Raw genomic sequence first — 26,982 nt, forward strand, 5'->3', positions numbered from 1 at the left:
AGTGTTGGAGCAATTTGCGTACGGATTTAGACTGGGACGTAGTAGCAGATACAACTAAAAAACAAGTTTATTTACGGGTGGTCAGGGTACAGGTGTAAGTATAGTTGATGATGATGATGGCAAACTAGCTTGTAACTGCCTGTAATTAGAGGTTTGCTAATGATTTGAAGATGTTTATTGAGACTTCAGTAGTTGGTCAGCCATAGATTAGGATTTGTTGACCGTGTTGTAGCAAAGATAAAAACATTATTTTTATTTTAAGTCTGGAAGTTGGTCCCGTTGTTGTATTAACTAGGTTTTCCAAGTTTAAATGATGCTTCATAGCATTTGCGTTCGTAACATATAAATCATACTTGCCAACATAGGCATGAAGCTGTCCGGGAGGGGGCTCAGTCCTCTGTCAAAAGGTGTCAATTTCGGCCTATCACAGCAAGGGGCAAGGCCAGGATGGCACTTTAGCCCCACCCACTTCACCAACGAACAGGGCATGATCTGGGAGGTTGCCCGGCTCTCTCAGGAGTCCTGGAGAGCTCACAAAAACCCCGGACATTCCAGAAGAGTAGGCAACTGTGATATAAACTAAAAGGTTTTTGTACATGTTCGGAAGTTGGGCGGAAGTGTCTGAGGGGTGTGTCTGGTGTCAAGCGGGCGCATCTGCTACTCACTGAGACCTGAACACCTTACAGCACCTTACATAGGCACCTTACATAGGCACCTTACATAGGCACCTTACATAGGCATACACTTGCGTGCAAGTTTTTCATTTGCAAGTTACGCTTACACTTGGGTTTCACTGTGAATCAAGTCCATTATGTGAGTGAGAGAGTCCCAACACCTGGGGGAAAAGACCGTATAGTTCTCATACAGAATATGTTGTAGAGTGCTGCCAGTAGTGTAAACAAGTTATATGGCTATTTATTGTCCATGGCATTTATAATCTTCTTTTCAACAGCAAATACAAATGATTGAAAGAAACTTGTGTCTGTTAACTCTGTATAACCCAACCCTTGGCAGAGGATGCAAAACAGATATGTCGTCCTAAAGATGGACATTATGGAAGGGTTAGAAGCCAGTGAAATAAAACCATAAGCCAATTTGACCTATTCAGGAGCAGGGAAAGGGATGCATTCATCCTTGGAAATAAAGTTAGACATCGCAGCTACTTAGCCGTTGTGGTACCATTATGTTTCTTCTTAATGTCTGTAGACCTCTGTGCCTGAAGTCACCAGTGACAGTATGCATTGCATCGCTAGTGAAATAATGTGTTTATTTACCAGCATATTATATGTGCACTACATAGCTGCCAACAGTCCCAGGTGCTAAATGTTTGTACCTGCAAATGTCCCTTTTTTTAATATTGATAAACTTCACAATACAATTCCTATTTTACTGCATGTTAAATGCAATTCTTACCATCTGTTCATATTCCTTGGGCTTGGGAAGTTAACATTTATTGAAAATAAGTATTTTAAATTCAGAAAAGCACACTGTTATCACATTCAGCAAACACGGCATGATGGGTATTGTAGTGCCCCCAGGCCTGCGGAGAGTATTGCAATGCTGGGAACCTTAGTCTCAACGGCAAGGCTATGGAAAATATTGTAAAATGTTGGCAACCATGCTGCTAAATATTCATAATTATATTTATACAATGACCTTTTCTACAGATAATTGCATTTTTAATGTCCTAGTAAAATGTTTTTATTGACGTATTTCATCTCTTTAATGGCTGCACCGAGAAAGCTCATAATCTCCGTAATGTGTTCTTGTTTGGTGTTCTGTGGTTCTTCATACTGATTTCAGCTCTATCTTCCTGTTACTTTCAGTATGCCAGCACCGAGCAAGATGGGGAACAGTACATGACTCCATCTGACTTTGTGCAGAAATACCTCGGACTGCACAATGATGCACACTTCAATCCCAAGACTGTGGAGCTGCTAGGCGGAGTCGCTGACCAGACCAAAGATGGGTGAGATTAATACCTTGTTTCATTTTTTATTTATTTATTATTATTAAAAAAAATTTGGAGGGTAAAATAACAAACAAAACCGATATGCAGTGTCAGCAAGAAAAAAAAAACCACATCACATAAAACATGATATAAAATCAACAGAATATCCTTGTTTCTTTTTTAATGGTGATCATTCTGCCATAACATTTATATATATATATATAACTTTTGTACATTTTTTTTATTTTGCTTGCAAACAGTACTAAAGGGGTTGTCCACTTCATGGTGGGCAAGATAAGAAAAATATCAGTGTGGACACACTGCCTGATGCAGAGTGGGATGTTCTCCAGTTTTCACAGCGCCTCTTGCGTGAAGTCGCTGTGCGCTTGCTCAGAAAGCGGGTGCACAGATATGCTCCTATGTAGACATCAGACTTGCAGGGATTCTGGTACTTACGCCCCTCTGCGACTAGAGAGACAGCACCGAGGATAGGGTTGGCAACGCAGGCTGAGCATACTAAAGACGTGTACATACGAATGTGGCTCATGCATATGCGCTTAGGAGGCGTGTGTCGGGCAGGTGCAAATGCACACTGGTGATGATGATTTATGGCATCTCCACATGTGTACATCTCTACATGCTAGTGGGAATACGCTTCTTTACCGTGTTTCTCTCTTCTTTTCTTTTTTTTTTTTTTAATAATTTACTCCAGTTTTGCGTCCAACTCAGCCCCATATTGTAATCAGGTCTTTACCTGTCTTGTATAGCTTTTTGAAACCTAATAAACTGCATCTAAAGCCCTTCTCTGTAGACTTTAATGGAAATGAAAAGGCAAATTTGCTGAAACATATGTATTAAGATTTCCTTGTTTCTCTGTAACTCTAAAATCTAATCTATATATGATGACCTCTACGCCATTGCTCGCCGCTCCATTGTTGCTCATGTGAAGGCCATTGCTATATAAATTCTTCAATATTTATTTGGTTTAAACTTCCACCGCTTGTAACCCTTCTTCATCCCCTTTCCCTTGTCATTATCCATCCTGTTCCTTTTTCTGTTCCATTTAAAGACTGCTCTTGTTTACAAATGCCTTGCAAAAAATTCCATAAAATGTATTGGGGGAGATTCAGTTCGGCTTGAGGTGTGTCCACGGACGTTTCGGAGACACCTCGCACCAAATTAAAACCACCCCAATACATTTTTTTAAAATTTTTGGCAAAACATTTTTAAACCAGAGCAAATGTTATAGCTGGAACATTTTGTTTTTTCCTCACACCCCACTAAGCTGCGAGGAAAAAATTAGCAGAGATTCCTACCGTAATTGCCGGTAATGTGCACAGTCGGACATCGCAGTGATGTTCACGCTCCACATCACCGGCAACTGAATCTGCCCCGTTGAGTTAAAATTTCACCACTTGAGGGTGGGCTTGTTTCCATTCTTTAGAAATCATCATCATCTATTTATTTATATAGCGCCACTAATTCCGCAGCGCTGTACAGAGAACTTACTCACATCAGTCCCTGCCCCATTGGGGCTTACAATCTAAATCCCCTAAAATACACACACACACTGAGAGAGACTAAGGACAATTTGTTAGCAGCCAATTAACCTACCAGTATGTTTTTGGAGTGTGGGAGGAAACCGGAGCACCCGGAGGAAACCCACGCAAACATGGGGAGAACATACAAACTCCACACAGATAAGGCCATGGTCGGGAATTGAACTCATGACCCCAGTGCTGTGAGGCAGAAGTGCTAACCACTAAGCCACCATGCTGCCCAGAGCCAGAAATAAATACGTATGGGGTAGATGCAGTGAAGCACCACTTTCTGTCGGAAACTGGTATGATGAATCTCTGACGGATATTGGGGTACTAAAACATATAGAGGTGCGTGGAATGTTTTATGTGCCTTAATACACGGAAATGCTCATCACCCCAGCTCCAACTGTACCTTGCGCTTATTTGAATCTGCCACACAGCGTTTGGCTTTTGCTTCAATGTAAAATTTTTAGTACAGATTGCTACAGTACCAAAGATCCTCATGCAACGGTAGTAAAATAATGAAGCGTATAAAGAAGAAAAAAGTGTATGGGAAGATGAACGTAAAGAGCTATGTATAGTAATGTAGCTATCATGTCCTTTGTATAAAATAAGTTGTTTGTATTTAAACATAAAGAAAATATAAAAAGCCTCAGTGAAATTTGGCAGTGGTATTGAGAAAATTGTATTTGCTGTCAGAATGATCTTGACATGAATATATACATTTTTGCAACTATTCAAACAATGGCTGGTTTATGGAAATAATTGACATACAGTGACAACCTCTTTTTACTCATTGGCCTAAGAATTAAATCACCTCTGCTAAAATGTAGCCCAGTTACATGGATTTTACAGCTCCTGTTCTTACTTTCATATGGGTGAAATATTTCCAGGATCGACGCACCTGAAATCAGTCCACACTTTTGAAGCACAGTCACAAAGCCATCAATGTTTCAAGTTGCAATCCTCGCCATCAGTTAGACCTGCGAGCATAATGTAAACGGAAATAGGAAAACTATGTTATCTGAGCAGTACATTAGCCTTTCAGCCCCTCTGCTTCCCCTGCTCGCAACTCAATCTGCTTAAATCTCCGTCAACACATGCAGGGTTCGACACAAGATAACACACTACAGTATGCATTAAGCAAAATGTGAACAAGTACAGAGATTGCTGGCTAGATAATAACACAGTAAATGTTTACAGAATGTACCGTTTTGTTAACTCGAGACCTCTGCTGCCTATGCAATCTCCCGTTTCTCTGGCAAAGTGTATTTATTTTCTTATCCACAGGTTGATCTCCTTCCAAGAGTTCCTGGCATTCGAGTCAGTGTTGTGTGCCCCAGATGCTATGTTCATTGTGGCTTATCAGTTATTCGATAAGAGCGGCACTGCGGAGGTAACATTTGGTAAGTATTTAGGAATGGTTAAGTAATAAAGCAGAAGGAAACTGGCTTTTAAGTGTAGTGTGGAAAGTAGATTTCACGTAGCAGAGAAAATAGCTTTACAAAGTAGACAAACTCTCATTTTGTTAGTTGAAGGACCAGTATGGATAAATTGTTGACTGGCGTGCAGAGGGAGCGGAAGTGGAGGAGAAACATCTCTACGTGAGATCTGCTTCTACCAGGAACAGCGTGTGCAGCCAACTGGGTGCTGTGTAATAACAGAGCTGTAGGCAGCACAGAAATACCCATAGGCACATCACTGCCAAGCCAGTGATTTCACTCCGTATGTCGTTCTGCCAGTGCCACTTTCAATGCCACCTGGTGCCCACGTGGCAAATTGAAGTACCATTAACAGTGAGGGACCTTGTGTGCATTTTTTTTTTTTTCCCATTAATCGTTTTTATTGAGATTTGTTAGGTTAACGGGGGATACAAAAAGAAAGAAGGAGAGAGGGGGGGGAGGGGATATGAACACACCAATACAGCGTATGCAGGTTACAGACATTATACAGTATACATTCTACATTCTACTGTGGCTATTTCACCTAACCCACCAGACTTGGTCTAAGTCTTTGACGGCCCAATTTAAACACTCCATCCAGGCACACCTATTGGCGTAGGACCTCCATTAGTAGGGGGAAAGGAAGAAGGGTTATCAACCGGAGCACCACCTCCATCAGTCACATAGACGTGCCATTCAAACCATTTCCACTGTGGGGAGGATGGTCTTGTAGAGTAGGGTGCATTTTTTTTATATTTATTTTAACAGAGCTTTCTGCTTCCAGCTAAAGTGGCATATTGTGATTTTCAGAAATATTTGTTAAAGTTTTAGGAGCTTAATAGACTTCAAGTTATTTTCGGTAAGGGAGTTAATTGTGCCAGAAAGATTTCCTATATGAATATAACCGGATTGAAGAACAGAAAAGAGCCATTTTGAGTCTAACATGCCAAATGACATTATCTTACAGTAGCTTACCTTTAGCTAGATAGTGGGACTACGGGCAATTTTACTTAGGTCTGTTTGCGCAGTATATCTTGCATGAAATAGCTCTGCGTAGGCCCAGACACAGACATTAAACCAATGGACACAATTACATGGAATTCAGGTCCACACACAACTGACACTTAGGACTGTCTACGACTTGAGAGCTGGAACGGGGGAGGAAAGGTGCGGACTGTACAGTAAGCGCGTTTCAATAGAGATGCTATGTTTGTTGTAAGTTCGCTTGTTTCAGGAGTATCTTTTACATACACTCTGTGCCGGATTAACCCGAGGCCTAACTGGGCTACAGCCCAGGGGCCTCGGGCATCCAGGGGGCCCTTGAAAGTGCTCACCAGCATTATTGATCGGTGCGGCCCGATCAATGCTGCTGAGCACTGTCACTATAGTCCTTCCGCTGCGTCCAGTAATCCTTACTGAGGAGATCTCATGAGAGTCTCACGAGATCTCATCAGTAAGGAGCTTAGAGGCGTGCCGCGGAAGGACTATAGTGACAGGAGAAGGAGGTAAGCGCTTGGGGGGGGGAGGGGCGGCGGCCGGCTGATGGGGGACCTCACGGGGTTGCCGCTAACAGGGGGGACCTCGGGGGAGGGCTCACTGGGGAATGGCAGCCTCGTTAGCCCAGGGACCTCCATTCCCTTAATCCGGCCCTGCATACACTATAAGGCAGGTGTTAGTGATGACTGATGCGGCATAGTCTTTCAATTAAAAAGTATGTATGTGTACCACTAGATAGCACAGAACGACTGCATGCAACTAAGATATACTATTAAATCGCATTGTATGTACAGTACACATTGAAATCCTCTCCATGTAATTAATGTAAAAAAAAAATATTTAATTTGAAAATAAATATTTATATAAATGTTTATACTGTTAATCGTTATTTTAAATTTTTAGGAAATAAAAGTTTTATGCGTTCTGATGTGATTTTTTTTTTTTTATTGTACATATGTGTATGCTGCAGTCTGTTCTCTGTGTCTACGTACGGCTAGTACTCTATAGGTAGAGCGTGCTTACACCCAGATTCACATCGAAGCGTATCTCCACTACGCTCAGGTTGCTCTTTTTAAAAACGCAACTTACTACAAGCTGCGTTCAGACATGAATCGGGCCCCTGAGGTTTTGTCATACTGTGATTACTAAGAGTTGCCGCTCCTTGACAATATTTTAGTACAGATTAGCTGGCAGTAAGTAGTTTTACTGAGTGTTTAACTAAAGAGTTTACAACACTACCCAGTCTGAAAATCATTCTCGCTCTTGTGTGTATTGAACCAACAGGTTCTTAGTGATAGGTAAAATGTAAGTTTTTTGTTTTTTTTTCATATAATATAAGTAAATTTATGGACGGTCGACAATCCTCTGTGGGAGCTACAAGATGCCTCTTTTATATTGCTTACAGATTTTTTTTGTAGTTTAGAAGGCCTCTAGTCTCGTAGGTAAGCTTTTAATTGGTGCCAGATTTCTAACATTTTTTAACTTTTAAATTTAGGATTTACTTGCTTTATAAATTATGCCTTTTCTTTTTGTTATGTGTGTGTGTGTGCGCAGTTATTTTTAACACTTAATTTTTAAGTGGCGAAACACAAGGCCTCCAAACATTTTGTCACAACGGGGCTCACAAACCTTTTGGAGTTGTCTATACCCTTAAAGCACAATATGTTTATCGGTAAGTTGGCACAGATTGCAGTATGGATAACTGCACCCAGGTATCAGCAGGAAGTACTAGGACGCCATGCTGGCTCTTCTGTAGACAGATTTTGACTAATATAACGCACTGCAGAGATACACACCTACGTAGGTGTCTTCAGGTATGGCTGTATGCATTGACAAGTTCATGCTGCACAGTACTTCCAGACATCCACATACTCACTATAGGTGCCTAGGACCGTAATCCGAAACGATACACGTGAGCATGCAGTTATGTTGTATGTGTTATATGTTTTTATGTCCACTTAACTCCCTTTGTGTTTTGCTGCATTTCTGTATAATATCTCTATAACTGCACAGCATAGAACATAATGTGATAAATCTACTTTTCATATACGTAGACAGGTCTTTCTTTTTATTTGTAAGGTCAATAGTGACAGACAACAATATTTATTTCATTATTATTACTGTATTTTTGTTTTTTGTCTGTTTGGTTCAGAGCATCCGAACGGCACTTCCTGGCCTTGCACACTGCGACCGTTGCACTAATATATTTACCTGTGATTGTGAATGTGACCTTCACTGAGCGTGGTAGGCAAAGCGGCTCTTATACCTCCGGATATAAACATGATATGTAATGTCCTAATACATTCTACAGGGAAGACAGTTTTTCCATAACTTAATTAATACCTACAATTAAAAATGAAATCTGTTCTGCAGAATCATTCCATAATTAAATTTAAATTTACATTTCTGAACTAAAGAATCTGTTGTACTTTGTCTCCTATCTCTTTGCTAATTTATTCACAATCCTTTTTTTTTTTTTCTAAGCTAACATATGGAGAGTAACTTGGAATTCCCAATGACAAATTAAAAAAGCAAATCGATGAACTTGGCCAGTGTTACACAGTAATGCATTTTTACATGTCCGCAAATCTAAAGAAAAATAATGATATTTTTTTCTTCTTCTAAACATGCACTTAATTTAAGTGAACAATGCATGATTCAGTTGTCTTGCAAATAAACATTTTAGATTAAAAAAAAATATTGCTAATTAATAGCTTTCATTATACACACTGCATGACATTTTCAGTAGCACAGATACGTGATTTATAATTAACTCATTGGTCTATAGGTACTGAGATTCTGTTGGGAAGGTCAGAGGGCAGAATTCATCATCATCATCATCTATTTATATAGCACAACTAATTCCGCAGCGCTGTACAGAGAACTCATTCACATCAGTCCCTGCCCCATTGGAGCTTACAGTATAAATTTTCTAACATACATACATACACACACACACACACACACACACGACACCAGTGCTGTGAGTCAGAAGTGCTGACCACTAAGCTACTGTGCTGCCCCAATTTGTAAACCGTTGTTAGAAGTGATGGCTTAAATGGATGTTCCTAGACTGTAATACAGTACACTGTAATTTGTAGTTACTGCCCTTCATCATCGCTATCAGATGTCAGATGGTTTAGGGCTCTTTTGCCTTCAAAATAGTATCTAAAAACATTTATTTTAAAAACTATTATTCCATTAAAGTGCACCCTCTTTATACCACCCAATGTAATAACGCCATCCTCGAGCCCAACCACTTTTATTGTTGGCACAAAGGGAAAATGATATGAAGTAATGGGTAGAGGATATAAATAGGAATGAACTTTAGGACAGGGGGGGGGAAAAACTATGATATTTAAGTCCTCATTTTGGTTAATCAAGCTGTGTATCATTTCACGTCTGTTCTCTATTAGTCAGTGACTCCCAATATGTTCCAAAATCATAAGGTTGTTTTACGGGTTTCATATGATGACCTGGCTGAGAGGACTGAAACATATTCTGGCCATTCCCATGTTTACAAAATGCTTGGCATAATTTGTGCTATTACTATATGCACATATTAAGACATGCTGCTTTTTGACTTTGCATACAACCTACAAATCAGCCATAGGGGTATATTTACTAAACTGTGGGTTTGACAAAGTGGAGATGTGGTCTATAGCAACCAATCAGATTCTAGTTATCATTTATTTAGTACATTCTAGAAAATGACAGCTATAATCTGATTGGTTGCTATAGGCAACATCTCCACTTTTTCAATCCCGCAGTTTAGTAAATATAGTAAATATTCCCCTTAGTGTGAGACTAGACAGGGGAATCTGTATACTTAAAAACACAGATGCAAGACCTGAATCCGGCAGTGTTGATATAATGCAATGGAAATGGTGGAGTTTGGTTGTATAATTGCTGGAGATCATGTTTAATCTTTACATTGAGTATGTATTTGACAACCTTTCAGCTGAGAAGCCAAATTTTGATTTTGTGTATGATTTTATTTTTCCTTCTAAGAGAACGTTAAGGAAATATTCGGACAGACCATGATTCACCACCATATCCCTTTCAACTGGGATTGTGAATTTATCCGACTTCACTTTGGGCACAACCGGAAAAAACATCTTTCCTACCTGGAATTTACAGAGTTTTTACAGGTCAGATATGTGGTTGCTCATAAATAACTGGAAAGAGAAAATAAAATGGAAAAAAACATGCACAACCCTTTACAGTTACAGATGTGCAATGTTCTGTAAGAAAATTATCCTGTAAGAAAATTACCAGCTTATAGATGCCCCTTGCTGACAGCAGGTGTTAGTTTTGTTTTAAATTTCTGATCTATAGTTGTAAATTGCAGGAATACTACAATAGCTATTGCACTGCTTTGTCCTATCTCTAAATATATGTGCACTACAACAGGCTACACCAATTTACACGACTTATAGCTCTTTCATGCCTTTCCGCTTGTATTGTGATTTTCACATGTTAATAAATACAGTCATGGCCAAAAGTTTTGAGAATGACACAAATATTATTTTTCACAAAGTCTGCCGACTCAATTTTCACGATGGCAATTTGCATATACTCCAGAATGTCATGAAGAGTGATCAGATGAATTGCAATTAATTTCAAAGTCCCTCTTTGCCATGCATTTCAGCCCTGCCACAAAAGGACCGGCTGACATCAGGTCAGTAATTCTCTCGTTAACACAGGTGAGAGAGTTGACAAGGCTGGAGATCACTCAATCATGCGGATTGAGTTAGAATAACAGACTGGAAGCTTTAAAAGGACGGTGGTGTTTGAAATCATTGTTCTTCCTCTGTTAACTATGGTTATCTGCAAGGAAATCCGTGCAGCCATTATTGCTTTACACAAAAAGGGCTTCATAGGCAAGGATACTGCTGCTAGTAAGATTGCACCTAAATCAACCATTTATCAGCTCATCAAGAACTTCAAGGAGAGAGGTTCAATAGTTGTGAAGAAGGCTTCAGGGCACCCAAGAACGTTCAGCAATTGCCAGGACCTAAAGTTGATTCAGCTGTGGGATCGGGGCAACACCAGTGCAGAGCTTGCTCATGAATGGCAGCAGGCAGGTGTGAGGACTTTTGGAGGATGACCTGGTGTCAAAAAGGCTAGCAAAGAAGCCACTTCTCTCCAGGAAAAACATAAGGGACAGACTGACACTCTGCAAAAGGTACAGGGCTTGGACCGCTGAGGACTAGGGTAAAGTCATTTTCTCTGATGAATGCCTTTTCAGATTGTTTGGGACATCTGGAAAAATGCTTGTCCGGAGAAGGAAAGGTGAGCGCTACCATCAGTTCTGTGTCATGCCAACAGTAAAGCATTCTGAAACCATTCATGTGTGGGGTTGCTTCTCAGCCAAGGCAGTGGGCTCAGTCACAATTTTGCCTAAGAACACAGTCATGAATAAAGAATGGTGCCAAAACATCCTCCAAGAGCAACTTCTCCAACCATTCAAGAACAGTTTGCTTACACACAATGCCTTTTCCAGCATGATTGAGCACCTTGCACCTTGCGATAAGGCAAAAGTGATTTCAAAGTGGTAACTAACATCGAAATTTTGGGGTCCATGGCCAGGAAATTCCCCAGACCTTAATCCCATTGAGATCTTGTGGTCAATCCTCAAGAGGCAGATGGACAAGCAAAACCCACAAATTCTGACAAACTCCAAGCATTGATTAGGCAAGAATGGGCGAATTGCAGAGGTCTTCAATAATAATGGTCAACACTGCAAATATTGACTCTTTGCATAAACTTTAATGTAATTGTCAATAAAAGCCTTTGACACTTATGAAATGCTTGTAATTTTACTTCAGTATACCATAGTAACATCTGACAAAAAGGTCTAAAAACACTGAAGCAGCAACTTTGTGAAAACCAATATTTGTGTTACTCTCAAAACTTTTGGCCATGACTGTACATGAGAACTGCTCTAATATTGGGACAAGATTCACCCTGTCTAAAGTGTGTGTTTATTTTCATGTGTTTTTATCCAGTACTTATGTGTGAATGAGCCCTTAATAACTAATACAGATATATAAAGACTGTGTAAAGTCAAAATACAGTTGTCTTTCTATATTACCTCCATCAGCTTGTGATTATTTAATAACATAGTTGCACGGTGACACATTGGTTAGCATTGCTTCTCATGGCACTGGTGCCCTGGGTTTGATTCCGACTACAACACCATCCGTGCAGTGTGTATGTTTGCTTTCTGTACAGCTCTGAGTAATATGGGGGCACTTTATAAATAAACAATAATACTTTTGTTTACTTTTATAAATTATTTTTTTATAAATAAGTACATTCATTTTAAGTAAAAAAAAAATTAACTTCTATTATATAATCTGTTCTAGATGTATGAATTTACACCACAGTCATTATTTTAGGTGCTCGGGTTGGTTACATGTTGGCCTAGATCAGAGGTGTCCAAACCTGGTCCTCAAGGGCTACTAACAGGTCATGTTTTCAGGATTTATGTTTGTAGCAACAGGAGGGATAATTACTAACCCAGTCAAATAGATTACGTTACCTGTGTATGAGTAAAGTAATCCAGAAAACATGAACTGTTGGTAGCCTTTGAGGACTGAGTTTAAACACCTCTGTCTTAGATAAACCAAACTCAAATTTGCGTTCACGTGGAGAGGAAGAAGCTCGCTCAGTTAATATGTTCTTTGACTGCTGTGTGGGTGATGCTCTGATTGGTTACATGTTTTTCTAACCCCACCCACTTCTCCTGCTCATCTTTATTTTTCCTGAAGAACCGACCGTAGTTTAATGCACTTGAAAATGACAAAATGTGGTTAATATGTGTTACATTACATGTGTGCATGTTACCCAATTTCTTTTAAATACACCCCTTTAAAACACCCCTCCTTTCCCATTTATATGTAAATTCATTATTATGAAGCCTTAAGGTGCTTATACACTGCAATTTTGAAGTCCAGGAAGGATTTGTTAGATTTGATTGGCTGCAAATTTTACTGTTTATGGGCCCAAAAAGAGCTACTGATTCCAATCAACATCTTTTCTAGGTTGTGTAGATATCGAACTTGTAAATTTGATTATTTTGTGACTGCTTCTGACTGTATATATTCCATACTTCCCACTCTCCCGGAATGTCCGGGTAGGTCTCCCAGGAGACCAGGCTATTCTCCCTCATACTTCCCACTTCCTTAGTGTAAATACATTGTCAATAATAACCACGGACATCGGCTTTTATCACAGAACTGGTCCTTCCCGGTCCCTTTCCCCAGATTACTCAGCTGCTTATGACCACAGTTGGTTACTGCAGTGTTTCTTTATGGCAGTGCGAGGATTTCAATAGATATAAATATGTAGCGCCTCTCTCCTGTGACTTGTACTTCCACGTAGCTGGAGAGCCACGGGGACCGGAGCCACAAAGAGCTAAAGAAGGAAATAAAACAAAAAGTATATATAAAATAAAAAACACTGCATTATTTATTTATGTTTAAGTCTTTATTAGACCCAAAAAAGAACTTATCATTGTTCTATGAGTATTCTGGGGCCCTTCAGTAGAGGATTATGCTGGGGAGTCTGGGGCTCCAGTTCCATCCGCAGCCCCACCTGACCTGGTTTGGAGGCAAGGTTAACATGTATGTATGTCTTTTCTCCTTTCTTCCACATACTGCGGAGAGCATATACACACAAACAGCAGGGTAACTGTCTCATTGTGTGGAAGCATGTTGTGAAATATATGATACACGTGATAAATAATTCTACGTTACTGTGGATTTCAGGAGCTGCAGCAGGAACACGCTCGACAAGCGTTTGCTCAGAAGGACAAAAAGAAAACTGGGATGATTTCTGCCCTGGATTTCCATGACATTATGGTCACTATACGGTCGCACATGCTCACATCATTTGTAGAAGAAAATCTCGTCTCTGTAAGTAACAGCTGCAGTTAATATATGTGTGTATAAAAATGTCAAAACACCAGCACATAAAAAAACAGCTTCACTCCCATAACGATAAAGGATGATAAATAAAAAAGTGACACAAAACAAAAGAAAAGTTACTAACAAAAAATTATTTTTCATATTGCTGTTTGGTAGTCATCTGTAGGACAGACGTATAACATGGATTTCCTGTGTCTCTCATCCTAAACAGTTATGAGTCCCCCACCATGACCCATGGCTCTGACCCCATCCCACCTTGCTATAATTACCTGCCTCATATTCCTTCTCTACCTGCCCCCACCTCTCCTATCATTATTTCCACCCCTTCCTTCCTGGTTAAAAAAAAAATCAAATCTCCATATAAAATGTTTTTGTTGTTTTTCATTAAACGACTGATCTCCCCTCCCCACCAACTAGCATAACCGCTGTATGCCCTTCTATTGTCTGATGTACACAGCAAGTGTATCAAGGATGTGGATTGGACAGGCTATATAATTTATTCTTGTTCTTTGCTTAGTATGGCTCTAGCATGACCGCTCGCAGAGTTCCTAATTCAGTAGAGATACCATTGTTTCGCTTCTCTTCACCATAATGCCTTTTATCTGCTCTCAGAGCTCTCCTGTCAGTCTTATTGAGTGAGGTGTGACTATCTTCTCACAACACAATAGCTTAGAGGTGTGGTCTTTTGGAAAGGGATGTGTTTGTGACATCATTGGGGCAATGGTATGAAGTGACTGGGGGCATGGTCCGGCCTGGAATAGACTAAAAAATGCTAGCTCTTTGGCTGCTCAATTACACTATACCCCCAAGCTCATACTCTCATCCTCCTTGCCACCACCAATGGTTATCTTCAGTTCCATCCTGTTAAGCTCACCCCTAAGTATTAAGTGTACATTAGAGATGCTTGAACTGGCTGTGTAACGTTTCTTGAACGGGTTTGTCAAATTGGTACAATAATTTGAAAGGACATATTAAAGTCGGCTCAACCGTGATGGAGCCTGTCTGACCATGTGCTGGTTCACGGTATGATTCAAAAGAGTATTGCTGTACTGCTTACTTACAGTCCAGCTCTACTCTGCTAACCGGGTAGACAGAAGGTAACTTTATTGGCTTCTATATACTGGTTTAGATCTGAGGAAAATATAGATATGATATTTAGTTCCATTCATAATCATTTTAATTGCTGCAGTTATGTCAGTATGACAAGATTTTCATATCTCCTAACTAAATCACACCTAACATCATCTTGCCAAAAAACAAGGTATCACCGCACCAGGTATTCACCTCCCCGATTATTTGCCTTAATGTTAATTTATTATTATATCATTCATCTGGTGGTGCACCCTGAACATTAGAAAATGTAAATCATATGATCTGTGAGACACATAACATCTTCTGCCAGGACTTCTCATAATAACACCAGGGGGTAAATGTATCAAGCTGACAGTTTTTCGGCGGGTTTGAAAAACCAATCAGATCCTAGCTATCATTTATTTAGTATATTCTACAAAATGACAGCTAGAATTTGATTGGTTGCTATAGGCAACATCTCTACTTTTCAAACCCGCCGAAAAACTCTCAGCTTGATACATTTACCCCCAGATATGCTGCTGTTATACCTCTGTCATCATTAATACACCTATTTAGGAGAACGGAATACTTTTTCATAGAATTATATTTTTGAACCCCACTAGCATGCCTTTAGTCAGTATGTTAAAGGTATTTATTGATTTATTTCAGGGGTTAGTTGAATAACCTAATTTTATGCATCATTAATTTTAACCATCATCCTGAACATGACCATTTCAAGAAGATACCTCTTTCACATTGGTGTGAGGCAGGGGTCAGGATACAGGGAAAGACAGAGGAGTGGCCGTAAGATAGGTTTCAGTAGATATATATCTGTTTGTTTAGACACACAGACCTATGAAGCTGCACCACTACACAGTTCTTTAGTCATACACCCACAAAGTCTTTCAATAACACAAGTACAGAGTCCCAATGGTCCTATTTTCTTACAAATCTTGTGTGTAATGTGCACATATTGCTTTTACAGATAGCTGTATACCAGGACAGGTGCTATATACAATATACACCTGTGAGTGAATATTTTGGAATTTCATGTTCTGCAGAACACTGGAGAGTTTTGTAAACTATTATTCTTCATATAACTAAACATGTTCTGCAATAGATATGACTTCTTGGGTGATACACGTGTACAGGTTGATACACTAAGATAAGAAACATACTGTATTTATTGATGACATAGGTCCATGATTGTCCTAAGTAACCATAGTATTACTACCATACTCTCCATCACTAATGAGTCCCTTTTTGTGTAGGCTGCGGGGGGAACCATCTCCCACCAAGTGAGCTTCTCCTACTTCAATGCTTTTAACTCTCTGCTGAACAATATGGAGCTTGTACGGAAGATATACAGCACTTTAGCGGGCTCAAAAAGAGACTTGGAAGTCACCAAAGGTACCTAGTTATGTTTTATCTTTATTCTGGCTTCTGTAGTACGTCAGAATAAGATTTTTCTTCGCCTCCATACATCTGCCGATACCCATATTAAAATTGACGACCGTGCACTGACATCTTCAGAGCTTGCCCATATACTATAAGCGCAATTAGATTTGTGCACCAGATGAGGCTACTTGAAAAAAATGCTAACTTTCTTTTGGTTCTGTTGTGAACTCTGGGTTTCTGCTGTGTTTTTACAGAGGAATTTGCTAATTCTGCAAACAAATTTGGACAGATCACCCCACTGGAAATTGACATTCTGTTCCAGCTCTCAGATTTATACAATGCTACTGGGTAAGTATTACGTCTAGTTTTCTTTTCCAAAGACAAGGAACAATTATCTCTGTTTGTGGTTAATGGAGATCATTGCCCATTTAAGTCACATCAGTGTAATTTTGACAGTGTTCTGTGATGGAATGCACAGAAGACAGTGGAGACTTAATACACCTACATACAGGAATTGTGTCATACAACCAACTTCTCTATAAAGTGCGTTTGACTGGGGTTAGAGTATTCATCTCCCGCTTGTCTGTTATGTCCCCGGTTTTGAAATGGGCAGGAATAGAACAATGAGTAGCCAATCAGATGATCAGACTGGTCACGGCAGCAGGAGATGAAAGTGCTGATCTTGTGGGAGGAAGTGACTTCTCCACTGGTGTTATTATACTAGTGAGGGTAGGGCTGCATATGACAGGGGGCTGTGGTATGATATGGGAAGGAGAATGGATACGGCAAGCCGGAAGTGACAGAAAGAGTTAGATAGTGAAAAGAGCAGGTTCCCCCCAACAAAACAAAGTGAATTGAAGCTCCTGTCAAACTGACGTAATTGGGGTGTCAAACACAGCTCTATATGAAATAAACACCGTACATCCTTACTATTATACATGTTTTCACGCCATGCTTGTTTCGCTCTGTACAGTTTTGAAGTTAACGGGGATAGAACAACCTGTAGCCATTCACAGCAACACAGAGTATTTCAGATAGAGCGGGATGCATGTGAGGACAGGCACAGTATAAGGATACGTGGAAGGGATCTAGACAAGAGGGAGAATTAATGGAAGGAGCAGCGTCTCCAATGGCACAAAGTATAGATATGAGGCAACTGTTAAGTTGCTGCAAAAAGATTATGGTCTCAAAAGTACCTCCTACATGGTGGCATCCTGGTGTGTGTTGCCGTGATTGTGGTAAATGGAGATAACCAGTCTTTAGCATTTTAAATATTTTTTTTTTCCTTGCCTAGATACCTGTGTCTGTATTTTTCTATATATTTCATATTTTATTTTATATAGTTCACTAACTAAAGTGACAGCAGGCCTGCCATACTGATTGTCAGCCGAGATACAAATATCCATAACCTTCAGCAAAACACTGCCCCTAGAGGCCATGTTCTCCTGGACATTATGGTATTTTAATCCTTTGTCTTTTTTTTACTAGTGCATAATCTCTGCCATACATGTGTGGTTGACAAGTAAACCGATTTCCCTCTGACTTAGTGTCTTTCTATTGTTTGCAGACGTCTAACTTTGACAGATATTGAGCGAACAGCACCGCTAGAGGAAGGAGCGCTACCTTACAACTTGGCTGAGATCCAGAGACAGGTAGGTGGCCACTTATAAACACCAACCAAACTTCCTGAAAAAATAAAAAAAACTCTTCCTTTGTACAGAAAATGCTTTTTAAGAGCACAAACCATGTAATTGTTTTTTTTTATTAGTTACTAAGGTAAAATAATAACTCTGTAGTCAATTGTTTATATTTGTCAGTTTTCTGGGAAAAATTGCTGCTATGTTTTTACTACAATATGGAAAAAAATAAATTGCTTTTACTAATCGAAACTTCAATGTCGTAGAAGAAAAATGTATTTCTAGGTCTGTGGAATAGTTTCAATACTTTTTATTAAGATCATGAGCTTTGCTACATTCAAACATTGTAATATTTTATACTTTGCTTTAAATTGATTTAAACAGTTCATGTCCAGTGTCTTACTATCTTTTACTCTGTTAAATCATTATTTGAAGCATAGCAAGAAAATGTACAGCATAGCATTAAAGCTAATATCGTAGCAGTCGCTTTGAATACAGATCTCTTAGCCATCAATCGTGGTACATACCTGCCAAGCCTGCTCAGTGCCACAGAAGTGTAGTGAACAGATGTTCAGGAAGTGGAGTTCTTACTTATTTTGGAATTGCTCACAACCTGTCGCTCCGGGCTGGTGAATGTCACAACACTGAACTTCACTGGCCCACCAACAGAGACAAATGAGGCGAGAAAGGAATCTACTCTCCCGCTCTTTATTCCCTTCTATGCTCCAAACAGTCTTTATTGGGGAAGGCAAAAGTCATGCAAGTAAACCAGGTTGTAACATCAAGCAATGCTTCGTGTTAACTGTAAACAGAATAGTTATATCGTCTGGCTACACGGATATCTACTGTGACATGACCGTAAATAGGGAATCCTTCTACGGAACTTTTCCGTGTTTAGAAGTTCCAAATTGGATTAATGCAACATGTCAAGTTTGGTTGTTTTATAACAGGAAACTAACAAACAAAGTCAACTTCCTGAGGATGATTATTTCATTGGAACAATAATTAAACATATACATTGTGAGTCTTTTAACTCTTTCCAGAGCTTTTTTTTAAAATAGCTCTTGACATTGCTATGGTATGGGGAGCACAATCCCCAAGGGGGTCATTAAAAAAGAAACTCCTGCCAATCTCTTTCTACCATTCTTTTTTTTTTTCTTTTTAAATAACATGTATTGTCCACTGATGTGATTACGTTTCAAATCCTGCATATTACGGAGATAATTATTATGCCTTACATATTGGTACAGCCCGTACTGCAGTTATAACACAATACACCTGTAAGGTGAGCTGGTGGGCGGACTGAGCTATAGGAAGAGCCATAAACAGCTGGTTTCATTAGATATGAAGAATACAATGAAGCACAATAAAGAAAACTAATGTCTGAGCAGTTGCATAAAAGCACGTTCCCTTGTTAACCCAATTAGTGTAGTATTTTTGGTTAATTGGTCCTGTTCATAAGGTTGTATGGTTTGTATTGCTCTCCTTGCTTAATAAATAAAGGGAAGCATTGTGTCTTTGGAATACACTGTTGTGTAATTGTTTCTCAGTATAGGTAAGCCTAATATTCCTCCGTTTTATTTCATGATCTCTAGGCCACTAGAGGCACTGTTCCACTGTCGATGAAACCTAATATTTCATATAGCAAAGCCAGCATGTCCACAACTCCCATTGATGTTAATGAAAAAAGGATTAATTAGGTTCTCTATACAAACTGACTAGTGCACATATGATATACATTTATAGGAAAATAGAATGAAAATAAACCTTTCTTAAACTGAGCATATTTTCCCTTTAACATATGTTCCAGTATTATCATTCTGCACACTTAAATGTATATTAAATTCATTTTTATTAAAATGTCTTTGGTGCGTGGTAAGAAGGGAAGTAAGGATGGGAGGGGGGGATGACTGATTGTCCTGCAGGTTGGTCACATCGTTATACACTCACTCTTCTAATAAATAGATGCTCTGTTCCCACCACACCAAGGCCGTAACTAGGGCTGCGCGATAGAAGCGACCGCCCAGGGCACAATTCTGAAGGGGGACGCAGTTTATGAATAGTTTAGGTTCATTTGGTTTAAATTGAGGGCTGGGGGACAATATGTTTCTTTCTCTACCCAGGCGCTAAAAATTTTTTAGGTTACGGCTCTGCAACTCACAGACATTGTTTAGAATTGTTTTTCACCTTGTGAGTGGTGACGCTATAGGACTGTTGTAAAGATATCTTAATGAGTCCAGGTCTGACACAGTGGTTGTGAAGCAAGAGGTGGAGAGTTCTGTAACCACACATTCATAGGCCACGTCTTACTCCAACCAACACCAGAGTCCTTCAGAGTGTTCACACTACAAGTAAGTTTGTAGAAACAACTGCGTTGCGCAAATGTCGGGGATTCCAGATGAAGGACCCCCCTCAGTAGTGTACTACTCTTGGGGAAAGGAACTGTAAAATCTCTCCTCAAATGGTGAAAACCCCCTTTATAGTAATTTTTGGCACACACATTAACATTTGTTATATTAGTGGAACCATGATTTTTCACACATGCTTATAGGGAGCAAGTGACAAATGCTAGTTTATGCCACAGGAAAGAAGGCAGACATTTGTATGCCACGGCCGCCTACTCTTGTAGGATGTAAGATAAATCTCACAAATAATTACTCTCACACACTGTGCATTTCCACAGAACCTTTCTGTTCCTTTATTGTTTAAAATCATATATGTTCTGTTCTAGTTTGAATGTGTGCAGTAATTGCATTAGCTAGTGTATCAGTGTAGTTCACCATTGTTCCTTCCACCTACAGCAAGAGCGTTAGTGGGAAAGGTTTTCTCCTTGTGGCTGTTTATAAACATAGTTATTTTCACAAGGAGATTTTCGAATAACACTGAAGGCAGTCTCTGCTCCAGTAGAATACACAAGTAGCTGAAATAGCTCAAAACACAGCAATCAGAACCTGTCAGCACTGAATATTTTCACAGTAAGAAAACTTACGTTCTATATTGTTGATCATGTCACATGGATTGACAGTAGTTAAAGATGACCTCTTTAACTACAGTTAGATTTTTTTTTTAATTAAGACATTTTTTTTCCTCTCCTCCCTCGGGTAAAGGGGCCGTTAAGTAGCATACCAAACATGCTAATTGCTCATTGACCCTAGTCTGTCTCTGTCTGTGTGTGTTTGTGTTAGGGAATTTAGACTGTAAGCTCCAATGGGGCAGGGACTGATGTGAGCGAGTTCTCTGTACAATTAGTGGCACTATATAAATAACTGATGATGATGATCTTGGCATCACTCTGTCCCTGCTTTCTCCTCACTGCTTTACAGTAATGACATACACTGACGGACCAGCCGGATAGACCGCTAGTTGTATTCTGGCCCGAATTTAACATTTTGGCTACCCAACATTTTGGTCGTAGGGCTCCATGACCCCATTCTCTGTATAAAAGATGAGCCTTTTAAAATGCTCTCTGTTTGGTATGCTATCTGGTAAAATGTGACATGTAGACCTTAGAGGTAGTGGAAATATGAAGAAGGAAAAACAAGATTGTGTGTCTTCCACTGAGCAGGGAACGCCCTATAGATGTGCCCACTCTCTGCCTTTAGCTCACTTCACGACTAGTGCAGCGTAAAGTGGGACATTCCTCCCAACTGCAGTCAGGACAAGAGTTGACTGAGCCAGACAGTCACCCAAAATCGGGACTGCCCCAGCAAAATCAGGACAGTTGACAGACTGTCCTGCTCTCTTCTACCTGTTCTTGCAGCGTTCACTGCGGCTTTTTTGTTTTTATCTCCATCTTTTGTTCTTTTGTTATGCTCAGTTGCAACTTGTCTGGATCCTGGAATATTGTGGCCCTGTTTGGAAAGTATAGGTACATAATATATGGAAAGCCTAGCAGTGAGTGAACCTCTAAGCCTTTCCCTAACCAGCCCTGGCATTAAATAAAAAACACCCATGTTTAATAATTAGCATCCTCCCTGCAATGAGCCCTGACATAAAATTAATAGTATTCACATTTAATAAATATGTCTATATCCCCCAACATTAAATTATTAGTATTCACATTGAAACAATAAATCTATTTCCTCCAAACAATCCGGCATTTAAATAATTAGTCACATATAATAAATGTCCCTCCTTCTCTCCAACCTCAGACCCGTGTTTAATTAATACCCCTAAAACATCCAAGCTTTAAATTGTAGCCCGTATATTAAATTAATAGCTTCCACCACTATTAAATGATCAGCTCCCACCCTCACTCTACCATTAAATGAACACCTTCCCCTCCCCACCCACACTACATTAAATGCCACCACACTTACACTGCAAGTCTCTTCTCCTCACACTTACCTCTTGCCTTGCGGTGCTGTCAGTGGGCAGAGTTGGGTGAGTGTACACGTGTGTGAAGATGCTGGAGGACAGAACAATTGGTAGCTGGCAGCTGTAAGATGAGTGGTCCTGGGGGAGGGACCAGCCACCCGGAAGTATATTGCACCACATTCCTGGGTCTAAAAGGGGGGTTTCCGGGCAACCGGGCTCCCCCCAGTGCGAGCCTGAATCCACCCAAATCCAGTGGAGACATTTATTTTAGAGCCTGGTCCAATTAGATGATTGTGCAACCTATTAAACTGTGTCTCATGCCTCAGTGATATCAAGTTAAAATTGCATTCTGGATTGCAGAGGATGTCCTTTTCATTTCTCTTCATAACAAGTTTGAGCTAGTTTATCGGCTGTTGCACAAATGGATCTTATATGGTATGTTTGGTGAATCCCACTGGTCACTGACTGGATATAGCATGTTTGTCCTTATATTACCACATAGTTATATTTGCTTCTGCCATGCAGTGTAACTCGTAGCCAGCAGTTTTAACAAACCCTTTTGTGTGATTTATCTAAGCATTATATATAAATGTGAAACGAGGACAAGACAAAATATTCCTGCACAAATTAGCTGCTATTGTAATTACACTCTTTTCACCTAATAAAGTTTACATGTGTGATTGCCATCTCTTCATCCCGGCTGTGGCAGGGCACACGTAGATGTGCTGTTTTGACATGTTAAGAGGAACTGACAGAATGACATTGTTGTTGACAGTCTGAGGCGTTCTATATATTGCTGCTCTGAAAGCCGTTTATGAGACACCTGTTGGGGCAGCAAAATTAGGTGTCTGCGCAAAGCCTGAGAGAGAATTCAGACTGATTAATGTCACAGCGGTGATTAATCAAACCTAATTACTGTATTCAAGCAGCAGAATCCTACCCCCCCCCCCCCTCATACTGTTGAGTCTGAGAGGTGAGAGGGAGATCCGCTGTGGGCATATTCAGCTGGCTGATAATGGTCTAGTGTAGGTAACCGTTATCTCCCATAGGAAAGGCTGGAAATGGTGTCTCTGGACTTGCAGCCAGTGGTTATCTTTGGTATTATAGCTGCTGCCGAATCTACAGAACTCCCAGAATCCTTAGTTGTACTTAAGCAGCTGGAGCGACGTTTGCCTAGGCCCTAAGGCTAGGCAGTGTGTGTGAGATTTTGAAGAGTTTACAGACATGCTCACAGGTGTTTAAGCTCCCACACATGCAGCAATTTGGTTGCTCAGCATGGACAGTTTACCTAATTACAGTAATCTTCATGTGACATGCAGAATAGCCAAATTACAGTGCAGAGCATATTCTTACCCTTCACTGCAGGTTCACATGCTGACCCCACGCTTATGGCGACGAGGGTCATTGTTTGACAAGGTTATCCATCATACCACATCATATTTGATTCTATATGATCAATTTTGACTTGGAATCAGTGGTTGAAGTGCAAATTTAGAAGTGGCGGTATGACAAATGTAATGGGAATGTAAGTGAATGGAATTTAATGGTTGTACAATGAAGGCAGTGGCGGTATGGCATACCACTGTATATACCCCCACTTCCACCACTGCCTGGAATGATAAGGACTTACAAAAGCTTCGCTGGTGGCATGGGTATTGCTTGTGGCCATCAATGGAATCACTTGTGGCTCCTTAGACCAGGGTAATTTCCTCTTTTATAATGTTTCAAAGTATCACAGGGTAAGCATCGTGCTTTCCTTCAGTAGGCTAATGTATGATTGGATGATGTCTTCTTACCAGCATGACTAACCAGTTATAGGTTCACTTAATGCATTGACTGTTGGTTGCTATGGCTACCATCTTCATGGTTTGTTTTTGGAAGGTTTGACCCATCTTGATACAACTACCCCATCTACCCCTTAATTTTGATGCTCTGATATCATAATGTCAAAGCTGTGAGAACTATTATGTTTCCCACTATTGCTTTACACTGTACAGTGCTTGGACTGTTTGAGCGAACCAACCAAAATCTACCATGCATGGCCGTTTCTACACCACACTGGTCATGTCTGTCTTCAGGAAAACCTCCATTTAGCAATTTCTCCTTTGATGACGTAAGCTCCACAATCATTTATCTTCTTCTACAAAACCCCTGCAGATGCTTTCCATTAATATCCCTGTGCCTCTGTAAGACCTCCGTGATCCCTGATATAGAGCAAAATTCAAGTAACTAGAAATTGTGTGTTATCTGCTACTATTTAATTGGGCAAGAGAGACATATCCTTCAAAGAAAATTACAGTCTTTAACGACATAGAAGTTTTAGCCAAGAAAGTGATTTCTTCCAATACGCACTGTAATCCTCTAGTTTCTGTGTGACTGGGGAAGCTTACAAGGAAAGGAATTGTCTTTTGAAAGGGATAAAGATAAACAGGTGTTCTTAAGACAGGGAATCCTCCTCAGAGATGAAGGAACCTACGTGTCTGCCTTTTCAGATCATCTCTTACCACTGCGAGGCAGCCATAACTCAAACTTCAAGAGACAGTCTTACTTATTGTGGGATGTTTGGCTACAGTCAGTCTGCACTTTTTAATCCGCATTGGTTTTTAATCCACAACAACCGCTATTAGCGAGGAATGCAGTAGACCAAACACGAAACATCACAAACACTGACTGCTGCTGGGAGGAATGTTCAGTAATATTGTTAAAACTTATCATTTTACTGAGAGAGTAGTAGATGTACAGAGCAAACTACCAGCAGATGCATTTGGAAAAATTAGTCCTGGGGGGAAATGTATCAAGCTGAGAGTTTTCCAGAGAGTTTGAAAAGTGGAGATGTTGCCTATAGCAACCAATCAGATTCTAACTGTCATTTTGTAGAATGTACTAAATAAATGATAACTAGAATATGATTGGTTTTTCAAACCCGCAGGAAAACTCTCAGCTTGATACATTTACCCCCTGGAATTAAAACATACTTAGTACTAACAAGGATGTATACTGAAAATTAATAAAGGAATTGTAACCTAAACAATATTTTTATATTCTTTATTTTTCATACTTATTGGGCCTGATTTATTAAGGATAGTCAAGCAAGAAAAGGGGGTATATTTACTAAACTGCGGGTTTGAAAAGTGGTGATGTTGCCTATAGCAACCAACCAGAGTCTAGCTGTCATTTTGTAGAATGTACTAAATAAATAACTAGCATCTGATTGGTTGCTATAGGCAATGTCTCCACTTTTTCAAACCCGCAGTTTAGTAAATATACCCCCAGGGAGTAAGTTTTCTCCTGGACAAAACCATGTTATAATGCAAGGGGGTGTAAGTTAGTTTATTATTTTGCACATACCATAAATACTGGCTGTTTTTTTCATGTAGCACACAAATACTTGATGGCTTTATTTTTACACTGAAATTTAAAGTTGACCTAGGAAATGCCCTATCCCAACTAGAAATCTGTCATGTTAAATTTTTCTCCCCCTTCAATGAAACATGGTTATGTCAAGGTGCAAATATACTCCTTTTTTTGCTTTACTTTTCTTAATAAATCAGGCCCATTGTATTTAATTGTACTTGGTGTAGGAGAAGGTGCATACTAGACCACTATTCCCAAACCAGGGGCGGACTGACCTTAGACCTCACCGGGAAGTTTCCTGATAGGCCGATGGCCTAGCAAGACCGCCCAGAGGCCACATCGTTTCTCAGGGGAAGGGGGGGGGGGTGGGGGGTGCGATCGGCCGTACTATACTAAGGGGGGGGGGCTGCCACTACTATACTATACTAAGGGGGGGGGCTATAGGAAGGGGGGGTGCCTATACTAAACTATAGGGAGTATGATATGAAGGACAGGGAGGGCTACTATAATATGTGAAGGAAAGGGGGCTATGTTGCTATAATGTGTGATATGAGGGAATGGAGGGGGGCTGTCTTAATAACACATTGGTGGACGGTAGGCTATTAATTTAATGGTGGCGTTTAGGTGGGGGGCTAATTTTTTAATGTTTGCTATTTTATTTGTGGGGTGATGGTGGGGCAATTTAATTTATTTGTAGTCTATTTCATAAAATAGTGGGGCGTATTAAATTAAGATGGGGTGGCGGGACCTTTAATTTAAAGCTAGTTTGATATGGGGCTATTCATTGAATGAGGGGCTGAGTTTGGGGAGGAGACGTCATTTGGAAGTGTCACGATGTCCTGTCATCGGATTTCCTCTGTGTCTCTTTACTGGTAAGTAGTTATTTTTTCTATGTCGCTCTGTTCGCTATCGGAATAATTATGTAGGAGTAAACAGTGTCGGTGTTTACAGCACCGATAACTCGATTACCACCGCTGTGTGTAAAGTCATCACATCTAGGTTTTCCTAAATGTTACTACAACCAAATTCCAGTAGTTCTAAGTCCCGCCTACTTTTGTGTTGGCCCTGCCTACAGTTATTTTGGCCCCGCCCACATGAGGCCACTTCAATAATTTTTCCAGGGCCACTTTAAGTTCCCAATCCGCCCCTGTTCCAAACCCAGTCCTCAGGGACCCCTAGCAGTGTATGTTTTCCAGGTCAAATAATTAGTACAACCTGTGGATCTTTAAAAATGTGTCAGTAAGTAATGAATACACCTGTGCTCTTGCAAAGAGATATGGAAAACAAGGACTGTTAGCAGGGAGGACTGGCATATTTTAGCGAATCGGCAGCCTATTAGGA

General features: G+C 40.0%; 1 protein-coding gene across 1 annotated transcript in view; it reads left to right on the forward strand.

Annotated features, from left to right (window-relative positions):
* Positions 1-26,982, forward strand: part of SLC25A12 (solute carrier family 25 member 12) — a 99,385-nt gene that overhangs the window by 23,229 nt on the left and 49,174 nt on the right. Inside the window, exons 3-9 of the mRNA XM_075180643.1 lie at positions 1,827-1,969; positions 4,783-4,898; positions 9,942-10,081; positions 13,706-13,852; positions 16,207-16,345; positions 16,588-16,681; positions 17,901-17,985. Of these exons, the coding sequence (XP_075036744.1) occupies positions 1,827-1,969; positions 4,783-4,898; positions 9,942-10,081; positions 13,706-13,852; positions 16,207-16,345; positions 16,588-16,681; positions 17,901-17,985 (864 nt within the window). The remainder of the gene's footprint in view (positions 1-1,826; positions 1,970-4,782; positions 4,899-9,941; positions 10,082-13,705; positions 13,853-16,206; positions 16,346-16,587; positions 16,682-17,900; positions 17,986-26,982) is intronic.

This window comes from Mixophyes fleayi, chromosome 7 (assembly GCF_038048845.1).
Source record: "Mixophyes fleayi isolate aMixFle1 chromosome 7, aMixFle1.hap1, whole genome shotgun sequence".
NCBI classification, from domain to species: domain Eukaryota; kingdom Metazoa; phylum Chordata; class Amphibia; order Anura; family Limnodynastidae; genus Mixophyes; species Mixophyes fleayi.